Raw genomic sequence first — 11,181 nt, forward strand, 5'->3', positions numbered from 1 at the left:
CTCGAAAGCTTCCCCCTCAAACTCAACTCTGGACCTCGAAAGCCCCCTCAAACTCAACTCTGGACCCTCGAAAGCTTCCCCTCAAACTCAACTCTGGACCTCGAAAGCTTCCCCCTCAAACTCAACTCTGGACCCTCGAAAGCTTCCCCCTCAAACTCAACTCTGGACCCTCGAAAGCTTCCCCCTCAAACTCAACTCTGGACCCTCAAAAGCCCCCCTCAAACTCAACTCTGGACCCTGAAAGCTTCCCCTCAAACTCAACTCTGGACCCTCAAAGCTTCCCCCTCAAACTCAACTCTGGACCCTCGAAAGCCCCCCTCAAACTCAACTCTGGACCTCAAAGCTTCCCCCTCAAACTCAACTCTGGACCTCAAAGCTTCCCCCTCAAACTCAACTCTGGACCCTGGGAAAGCTTCCCCCTCAAACTCAACTTGGACCCTGAAGCTTTTCAAACTCAACTCTGGACCCTCGAAAGCCCCCTCAAACTCAACTCTGGACCTAAGCCCCCTCAAACTCAACTCTGGACCTCGAAAGCCCCCTCAAACTCAACTCTGGACCTCGAAAGCCCCCTCAAACTCAACTTGACCAAAGCCCCCTCAAACTCAACTCTGGACCAAATGAAAGCTTCCCCTCAAACTCAACTCTGGACCCTCAAAGGCCCCCTCAAACTCAACTCTGGACCTCAAAGCCCCCCTCAAACTCAACTCTGGACCCTAGAAGCCCCCTCAAACTCAACTCTTGACCCTTGAAAGCCCCTCAAACTCAACTCTGACCCTCGAAAGCCCCCTCAAACTCAACTCTGGACCCTCGAAAGCCCCCTCAAACTCAACTCTGACCCTCGAAAGCCCCCTCAAACTCAACTCTGGACCCTAGAAAGCCCCCTCAAACTCAACTCTGACCCTCGAAAGCCCCCCTCAAACTCAACTCTGGACCCTCGAAAGCCCCCCTCAAACTCAACTCTGGACCCAAAGCTTCCCCCTCAAACTCAACTCTGGACCTCGAAAGCCCCCCTCAAACTCAACTCTGACCCTTAAAGCCCCCCCTCAAACTCAACTCTGGACCCTCAAAAGCCCCCTCAAACTCAATCTGGACCCTCGAAAGCCCCCCTCAAACTCAACTCTGGACCTCGAAAGTCCCCCCTCAAACTCAACTCTGGACCCTCGAAGCCCCCCTCAAACTCAACTCTGGACCCTCGAAAGCCCCCCTCAAACTCAACTCTGGACCCTTGAAAGCCCCCCTCAAACTCAACTCTGGACCCTCGAAAGCCCCCCCCTGTTCCACGGTTTGTTTTCAGTGTTCCCCTCTGAAACAGTGGCTGGTTTAGACCTGGGACACCAACGTGTGTCGGCAATTAATTAATCAAGAGAAGAGTGTCACGCCCTGGTCTTAGTATTTTGTGTTTTCTTCATTATTTCGGTCAGGCCAGGGTGTGACATGTGTTATTTATGTGGTGTGTTTTGTCTTGGGGTTTTTGTAGGTTATGGGATTGTGGTGTGGTATAGTTGTCTAGAAAAGTCTATGGTTGCCTGGAGTGATTCTCAATCAGAGGCAGGTGTTTATCGTTGTCTCTGATTGGGAACCATATTTAGGCAGCCATATTCTTTGAGTTTTTCTGTGGGTGATTGTTCCTGTCTCAGTGTTTGTTTGCACCAGATAAGGCTGTTTAGGTTTTCTATTGTTCATGTTTAATTAAACATATAATTGAAATAACCACGCTGCATTTTGGTCCGCCTCTCCTTCCACGGAAGAAAACCGTAACAAAGAGAAGAAAAGCAAGCAGGTTCCTTGACCTCGTTAGGACAGAGGGAACATCGACTAGATTCAGCCGCGGGTCAGAGGATCGTCAGGGGGGAGAGCCCCGGGAACACGAATAACAAATCATTTGTAGACCAGATGTATTTGACTGAAACAAAGCCATTTCAAAACTTTCTTACGTTTGTATACGATCACATCAACTGTTTATCTCTCTATAATGAGTGGGAAGAGTTTGGAACAGATTTGCTGATTTTTTACAGTCTTTTATGTCCAACAATTAAAAATAATACACAAATACATTGTTTTTTCTCTTTCCTTAGAAAACTTGTGTGGGGGGGGGTTGTTGGGGTGGCAAATGAAACCATCTCGTGGGATGCCACTTGGGGAACCCTGTCGTAGGGTGAGATTTGAATAACCCTGATCTAGCAGATTCTCTACCCGTAGAATATTCATAGGGTCTATTTACAGTTTAGAGGATGAAAGGAAACGCAGACTGAGGTTTGAGTTTATTTTAAAACATTTGATATCTAATAGCCTCTCTCTCTCTCTCTCTCTTTCTCTCTGTCTGTCTCTCTCTTTCTCTCTGTCTGTCTCTCTCTGCTCTCTGTCTCTCTCTCTCTCTCTCTCTCTGTCTCTCTCTCTCTCTCTCTCTCTCCCTCTCTCTCTCTGTCTCTCCTGCTCTCTCCTCTCTCTTTCTCTGTCTGTCTCTCTGTCTCTCTCTCTCTATCTGTCCCCCTCTCTCTCTCTCTCTCTGTCTCTCTGTCTCTCTGTCTCTCTCTCTCTCTCCCCCTCTCTCTCTCTCTCTGTCTCTCTGTGCTATCAGACTCTCTGTCTCTCTGTCTCCTCTCTCTCCTCCTCTCTCTCTGTCTCTCTCTCTCTGTTCTCTCTCTCTCTCTCTGTCTGTCTCTCTCTCTCTCTGTCTCTCTCCTCTCTCTCTCTCCTCTCTCTCTCTGTCTCTCTCTCTCTCTCTCTCTCTCTCTCTGTTATCTCTCTCTGTTGTCTATCTCTCTCTGTTCTCATCTCTCCTCTCTGTTATCTGACTCTGTCTCTCTATCTCTCCTGTCTGTCTCTCTGTCCTCTCTGTCTCTCTCTCACTCTCTTATCAGACCTGTCTGTTATCTCTCCTCTTCTTATCAGACCTGTCTCTCTCTCTGACTCTCTCTGTCTATCAGACCTCTTATCTCTCTCTGTTGTTATCTCTCTCTGTTGTTCTCTGACCTGTCTCTCTCTCTGACTCTCTCTCTCTATCAGACCTCTCTTCTCTCTGTCTCTCTGTTCTTATCTCTCTCTGTTCTTATCTCTCTCTCTCTGTTCTCTCAGACCTGTTGTTATCAGACCTCTCTCTAGGACCTCTCTTGTTCTCTCTCTCTGTTCTCTATCTCTCCTGTCTGTTCTCTGTCTCTCTCTCTCTCTGTTCTCAGACCTGTTGTTATCTCTCTCTCTCCTGTTGTTATCTGTCCTCTTGTTATCTGACCTGTTGTCTCTCTGTCTCTCTGTTGTTATCAGACCTGTTCTATCTGACCTGTTGTTATCAGACCTGTTGTTATCTGACCTGTTGTTATCTGACCTGTTGCTATCTCTCTGTTCTCTATCTCTCTCTCTGTCTCTCTATCTGACTCTGTTATCAGACCTGTTGCTCTCTCTCTCTGTTGTTATCTGACCTCTCTCTTATCTGACTCTCTCTGTCTCTCTCTGATCTGTTGTTCTCAGACCTCTCTCTCTGTCTCAGACTCTGTTGTTATCTGATCTGTTGTTATCAGACCTTTTCTATCAGACCTGTTCTCTCTCTTACTCTTCTGTTTTAAACTCAAGCGTTTGTGAAGTATTGTTTATATCTAACTGGTGTACAGACGTGATGCTGATTGGCTGAGGATGTATCAGTCCTGTACCAAATAGGTACACTCAGACCGTAAAATGGTTTTAGACTCAGCCAGGCACAGCCAGAGAGGGGAAGACTGGTCAAACATCACCAGCACTTTTAATGAATAAACATTTGTAGATTGAGATGCAATAGTTATTCTGTTACCCCCCAAAAAATAGCCAAAATGTAAATGACCTGAGTAGCAGTCTGTTTAACTTTCCATGTTCATTTACAGTCGGCACAGATGGTTGGTTAACTCACGCAGGAAAAAAGGTCCCTTGTTTTAGCGTTGTTCAAAATCCTCCGTTGTTCCTCTGTAAGGTTGTCTGACCTAGTGTTATCAGACCTGTTGTTATCAGACCTGTTGCTATCAGACCTGTTGTTATCTGATCTGTTGTTATCTGACCTGTTGTTATCAGACCTGTTGTTATCTGACCTGTTGCCATCTGACCTGTTGTTATCAGACCTGTTGTCATCAGACCTGTTGTTATCAGACCTGTTGTTATCAGACCTGTTGTTATCAGACCTGTTGTTATCTGACCTGTTGTTATCAGACCTGTTATCTGACCTGTTGTTATCAGACCTGTTGTTATCAGACCTGTTATCAGACCTGTTGTTATCTGACCTGTTGTTATCAGACCTGTTATCTGACCTGTTGTTATCAGACCTGTTGTTATCAGACCTGTTGCTATCAGACCTGTTGTTATCAGACCTGTTGTTATCTGACCTGTTGTCATCAGACCTGTTGCTATCAGACCTGTTGTTATCTGACCTGTTGTTATCTGACCTGTTGTTATCTGACCTGTTGCCATCTGACCTGTTGTTATCAGACCTGTTGTTATCAGACCTGTTGTTATCTGACCTTTTGTTATTAATTGTCGGATTAGAGGACCTTGTGCATTTCAGGTAAAATAACAACCTAATGTTTATATCCCAGGACAAATTAGGACAAGTGAGCTAGCAACAGCAAGCTAGCTAAATAGGACAAGTTAGCTAGCAACAGCAAGCTAGCTAAATAGGACACGTTAGCTAGCAACAGCAAGCTAGCTAAATAGGACAAGTTAGCTAGCAACAGCAAGCTAGCTAAATAGGACAAGTTAGCTAGCAACAGCAAGCTAGCTAAATAGGACCAGTTAGCTAGCAAGTGCCAAGTGTAGGGGGACAAAATAAATGTATGCATGATGTTGCATGATGGCTCACGCACGCAGCCGGTTTGGGTTCCGTGTGAGGCACTGCATATCAGTGCTAGAGGTGTCACTACAGACACCCTGGTTCGAATCCAGGCTGTATCACAACCAGCTGTGATTGGGAGTCCCGTAGGGCGGCTCACCGTCCAGGTTTAGCCGATGTCGACCAGATGTGATTGGGAGTCCCGTAGGGCGGCGCACCGTCCAGGTTTAGCCGGTGTCGACCAGATGTGATTCGACCAGATGTGATTGGGAGTCCCGTAGGGGTGGCCACCGTCCAGGTGATTGGGAGCCTGTGTCGACCAGATGTGATTGGGAGTCCCGTAGGGTGGCGCACCGTCCAGGTTTAGCCGGTGTCGACCAGATGTGATTGAGGTCAGAGGGCGGCGTCCGTCCAGGTTTGGTCATGTCATCGTAAAATAAGAAATTGTTCTTCATTGACTTGCCAAGGTAAATATAAAACTCAGATCAGACGTGGGGTAGAATGCAGCTCAACGGGATGTGACTTTAATGCAGGACACTATGACCACCGTCTCAATCTGTTTACGTGACACAGATTAATTAATTAAAGGACAGGCATGAGTAATCAATAAAGAATATTCCATTCTCATCCTTACACTGGCTATAATGTACAAAGAAGATAAAGATACAAACTGTAAAGTATATCAGATGTATTACTAATGCAACTCAACTAGATGTTTTCATTTATGCTTTTCGGGTTTTTGAGGAATAATGTAAAAAGACAAGAGAGAGAGAAATCTGTAGATCTGCAGAGTCGTTTAATGTCCTGTGATTCTGACATTGTCCTAAAATCCCCCAAAAAACTCCTCCCTCCTGCACCCATATCAAATCAAATCAAATCAAAATGCATATCAGCTAGAAAGATGTGTCGCATCGAGTAATTGTCTCTGGCCCTCCCAGTTAGGGAGCTGATGATTACAGCAGAGTCTCACAACTCAATCGCTGGTTGAAAACTGTTTTCTGCCCCTCCCAAAAGATAGAATTTGTAGATACTGGCCCTCTTTCTGGGACTCACCCACAAACAGGACCAAGCCTGACCTGCTGAGGAGTGACGGACTCCATCCTAGCTGGAGGGGTGCTCTCATCTTATCTACCAACATAGACAGGGCTCTAACTCCTCTAGCTCCACAATGAAATAGGGTGCAGGCCAGGCAGCAGGCTGTTAGCAGGCTGTTAGCCAGCCTGCCAGCATAGTGGAGTCTGCCACTAGCGCAGTCAGTGTAGTCAGCTCAGCTATCACCATTGAGACCGTGTCAGTGCCTCGACCTAGGTTGGGCAAAACTAAACATGGCGGTGTTCGCCTTAGCAATCTCACTAGGATAAAGACCACCTCCATTCCTGTCATTACTGAAAGAGATCATGATACCTCACATCTCAAAATAGGGCTACTTAATGTTAGATCCCTTACTTCAAAGGCAATTATAGTCAATGAACTAATCACTGATCATAATCTTGATGTGATTGGCCTGACTGAAACATGGCTTAAGCCTGATGAATTTACTGTTTTAAATGAGGCCTCACCTCCTGGCTACACTAGTGACCATATCCCCCGTGCATCCCGCAAAGGCGGAGGTGTTGCTAACATTTACGATAGCAAATTTAAATTTTGAGCTTCTAGTCATGAAATCTATGCAGCCTACTCAATCACTTTTATAGCTACTGTTTACAGGCCTCCTGGGCCATATACAGCGTTTCTCACTGAATTCCTATCGGACCTTGTAGTCATAGCAGATAATATTCTAATTTTGGTGACTTTAATATTCACATGGAAAAGTCCACAGACCCACTCAAAAAGGCTGAGCCATCATGTTGGGTTTGTCCAACATGTCTCTGACCCACTCACTGTCACAGTCATACGCTGACCTAGTTTTGTCCCATGGAATACATTTTGTGGATCTTAATGTTTTTCCTCATAATCCTGGACTATCGGACCACCATTTTATTACGTTTGCAATTGCAACAAATAATCTGCTCAGACCCCAACCAAGGAACATCAAAAGTCGTGCTATAAATTCACAGACAACACAAAGATTCCTTGATGCCCTTCCAGACTCCCTCTGCCTACCCAAGGACGTCAGAGGACAAAAATCAGTTAACCACCTAACCGAGGATCTCACTTAACCTTGTGCAATACCCTAGATGTAGTTGCACCCTAAAAACTAAAAACATTTCTCATAAGAAACTAGCTCCCTGGTACACAGAAAATACCCGAGCTCTGAAGCAAGCTTCCAGAAAATTGGAACTGAAATGGCGTCACACCAAACTGTAAGTCTTCCGACTAGCTTGGAAGGACGGTACCGTGCAGTACCGAAGAGCCTTACTGCTGCTCGATCATCCTATTTTTCTAACTTAATTGAGGAAAATAAGAACAATCCGAAATTCCTTTTTGATACTGTCGCAAAGCTAACTGAAAAGCAGCCCCCAAGAGAGGATGACTTTCACTTTAGCAGTGATAAATTCATGAACTTTGAGGAAAAGATTATGATTATTAGAAAGCAAATTACGGACTCTCTTTAAACCTGTGTATTCCTCCAAACCTCAGTTGTCCTGAGTCTGCACAACTCTGCCAGGACCTAGGATCAAGAGAGACGCCAAGTGTTTTAGTACTATATCTCTTGACACAATGATGAAAATAATCATGGCCTCTAAACCTTCAAGCTGCATACTGGACCCTATTCCAACTAAACTACTGAAAGAGCTGCTTCCTGTGCTTGGCCCTCCTATGTTGAACATAATAAACGGCTCTCTATCCACTGGATGTGTACCAAACTCACTAAAAGTGGCAGTAATAAAGCTCTCTTGAAAAAGCCAAACCTTGACCCAGAAAATATAAAAACTATCGGCCTATATCAAATCTTCCATTCCTCTCAAAATTTTAGAGAAGGCTGTTGCGCAGCAACTCACTGCCTTCCTGAAGACAAACAATGTATACGAAATGCTTCAGTCTGGTTTTAGACCCCATCATAGCACTGAGACGGCACTTGTGAAGGTGGTAAATTACATTTTAATGGCATCGGACGAGGCTCTGCATCTGTCCTCGTGCTCCTAGACCTTAGTGCTGCTTTTGATACCATCGATCACCACATTCTTTTGGAGAGATTACATTGCAAAAATCAGAAACTTTCTGTCCAAAAATGATGCAGAAAAATTAATCCATGCTTTTGTCACTTATAGGTTAGACTACTGCAATGCTCTACTTTCCGGCTACCGGATAAAGCACTAAATAAACTTCAGTTAGTGCTAAATACGGCTGCTAGAATCCTGACTAGAACCCAAAATTTGATCATATTACTCCAGTGCTAGCCTCTCTACACTGGCTTCCTGTCAAAGCAAGGGCTGATTTCAAGGTTTTGCTGCTAACCTACAAAGCATTACATGGGCTTGCTCCTACCTATCTCTCTGATTTGGTCCTGCCGTACATACCTACACCTACGCTACGGTCACAAGACGCAGGCCTCCTAATTGTCCCTAGAATTTCTAAGCAAACAGCTGGAGGCAGGGCTTTCTCCTATAGAGCTCCATTTTTATGGAACGGTCTGCCTACCCATGTCAGAGACGCAAACTCGGTCTCATCCTTTAAGTCTTTACTGAAGACTCATCTCTTCAGTGGGTCATATGATTGAGTGTAGTCTGGCCCAGGAGTGGGAAGGTGAACGGAAAGGCTCTGGAGCAACGAACCGCCCTTGCTGTCTCTGCCTGGCCGGTTCCCCTCCTTCCACTGGGATTCTCTGCCTCTAACCCTATTACAGGGGCTGAGTCACTGGCTTACTGGGGCTCTCTCATGCCGTCCCTGGAGGGGGTGCGTCACCTGAGTGGGTTGATTCACTGTTGTGGTCATCCTGTCTGGGTTGGCGCCCCCTTGGGTTGTGCCGTGGCGGAGATCTTTGTGGGCTATACTCAGCCTTGTCTCAGGATGGTAAGTTGGTGGTTGAAGATATCCCTCTAGTGGTGTGGGGGCTGTGCTTTGGCAAAGTGGGTGGGGTTATATCCTTCCTGTTTGGCCCTGTCCGGGGGTGTCCTCGGATGGGGCCACAGTGTCTCCTGACCCCTCCTGTCTCAGCCTCCAGTATTTATGCTGCAGTAGTTTATGTGTTGGGGGGCTAGGGTCAGTTTGTTATATCTGGAGTACTTCTCCTGTCCTATTCGGTGTCCTGTGTGAATCTAAGTGTGCGTTCTCTAATTCTCTCCTCTCTTTCTTTCTCTCTCTCGGAGGACCTGTGCCCTAGGACCATGCCCCAGGACTACCTGACATGATGACTCCTTGCTGTCCCCAGTCCACCTGACCATGCTGCTGCTCCAGTTTCAACTGACCTGAGCCCTAGGACCGTGCCCCAGGACTACCTGACATGATGACTCCTTGCTGTCCCCAGTCCACCTGGCCATGCTGCTGCTCCAGTTTCAACTGTTCTGCCTTACTATTATTCGACCATGCTGGTAATTTATGAACATTTGAACATCTTGGCCATGTTCTGTTATAATCTCCACCCGGCACAGCCAGAAGAGGACTGGCCACCCCACATATGCTCTCTCTAATTCTCTTTCTTTCTCTCTCTCGGAGGACCTGAGCCCTAGGACCGTGCCCCAGGACTACCTGACATGATGACTCCTTGCTGTCCCCAGTCCACCTGACTGTGCTGCTGCTCCAGTTTCAACTGTTCTGCCTTATTATTATTCGACCATGCTGGTCATTTATGAACATTTGAACATCTTGGCCATGTTCTGTTATAATCTCCACCCGGCACAGCCAGAAGAGGACTGGCCACCCCACATAGCCTGGTTCCTCTCTAGGTTTATTTCCTAGGTTTTGGCCTTTCTAGGGAGTTTTTCCTAGCCACCGTGCTTCTACACCTGCATTGCTTGCTGTTTGGGCTTTTTAGGCTGGGTTTCTGTACAGCACTTTGAGATATCAGCTGATGTACGAAGGGCTATATAAATAAATTTGATTTGATTTGATACCATCAGCTCTGTGGTATACCAGCCAGCTCTATACAGTACAGTACCATCAGCCAGCTCTATGCAGTACAGTACCATCAGCTCTGTGGTATACCAGCCAGCTCTATACAGTACAGTACCATCAGCCAGCTCTATGCAGTACAGTACCACCAGCCAGCTCTATACAGTACAGTACCATCAGCCAGCTCTATGCAGTACAGTACCACCAGCCAGCTCTATACAGTACAGTACCATCAGCCAGCTCTATGCAGTACAGTACCACCAGCCAGCTCTATACAGTACAGTACCATCAGCCAGCTCTATACAGTACAGTACCATCAGCCAGCTCTATACAGTACAGTACCATCAGCCAGCTCTATACAGTACCAACCCTTTTATAGAGACAGCTATTTACATTAAAACACTGACAAGTAGGGATGTTGGAGGGGGAGAGAAAGATGAAAAGACAACTGACTAAACAGAAGATCAAAGAGAGACAGGAGAAACAGTTATTCTGTTAAACCTGATCTTCTCCCTGCAGCTGTCTTCTCTGTCTTCTCCCAGCAGGTGTCTTCTCTGTCTTCTCCTAGCAGGTGTCTACTCTGTCTTCTCCCAGCAGCCGTCTTCCCTGTCTTCTCCCAGCAGGTGTCTTCTCTGTCTTCTCCCAGCATCTGTCTTCCCTGTCTTCTCCCAGCAGGTGTCTTCTCTGTCTTCTCCCAGCAGGTGTCTTCTCTGTCTTCTCCCAGCAGGTGTATTCCCTGTCTTCTCCCAGCAGGTGTCTACTCTGTCTTCTCCCAGCAGGTGTCTTCTCTGTCTTCTCCCAGCAGGTGTCTTCTCTGTCTTCTCCCAGCAGGTGTATTCCCTGTCTTCTCCCAGCAGGTGTCTACTCTGTCTTCTCCCAGCAGGTGTCTTCTCTGTCTTCTCCCAGCTGGTGTCTTCTCCGTCTTCTCCCAGCAGGTGTCTTCTCTGTCTTCTCCCAGCAGGTGTCTTCTCTGTCTTCTCCCAGCTGGTGTCTTCTCCGTCTTCTCCCAGCAGGTGTCTTCTCTGTCTTCTCCCAGCAGGTGTCTTCTCTGTCTTCTCCCAGCAGGTGTCTTCTCTGTCTTCTCCTAGCAGGTGTCTACTCTGTCTCCTCCCAGCAGCTGTCTTCCCTGTCTTCTCCCAGCAGGTGTCTTCTCTGTCTTCTCCCAGCAGGTGTCTTCTCTGTCTTCTCCCAGCATCTGTCTTCCCTGTCTTCTCCCAGCAGGTGTCTTCTCTGTCTTTCTTTCTTCTCCCAGCAGGTGTATTCCCTGTCTTCTCCCAGCAGGTGTCTACTCTGTCTTCTCCCAGCAGGTGTCTTCTCTGTCTTCTCCCAGCAGGTGTCTTCTCTGTCTTCTCCCAGCAGGTGTATTCCCTGTCTTCTCCCAGCAGGTGTCTACTCTGTTTTCT

General features: G+C 46.8%; 1 protein-coding gene across 1 annotated transcript in view; it reads left to right on the plus strand.

Moving 5' to 3' along the window:
• LOC135571189 (uncharacterized) overlaps positions 1-1,034 on the plus strand; it is a 39,908-nt gene extending 38,874 nt beyond the window's left edge. Inside the window, exons 4-5 of the mRNA XM_065016974.1 lie at positions 1-623; positions 753-1,034. The exon at positions 1-623 is cut by the window's left edge and continues 865 nt beyond it. Coding sequence (XP_064873046.1) covers positions 1-623; positions 753-1,034 — 905 coding nt within the window. The remainder of the gene's footprint in view (positions 624-752) is intronic.
• The last annotated feature ends 10,147 nt before the right edge of the window (positions 1,035-11,181 follow it).

The sequence above is a fragment of the Oncorhynchus nerka genome, unplaced genomic scaffold, assembly GCF_034236695.1.
Source record: "Oncorhynchus nerka isolate Pitt River unplaced genomic scaffold, Oner_Uvic_2.0 unplaced_scaffold_703, whole genome shotgun sequence".
Lineage (NCBI taxonomy): Eukaryota > Metazoa > Chordata > Actinopteri > Salmoniformes > Salmonidae > Oncorhynchus > Oncorhynchus nerka.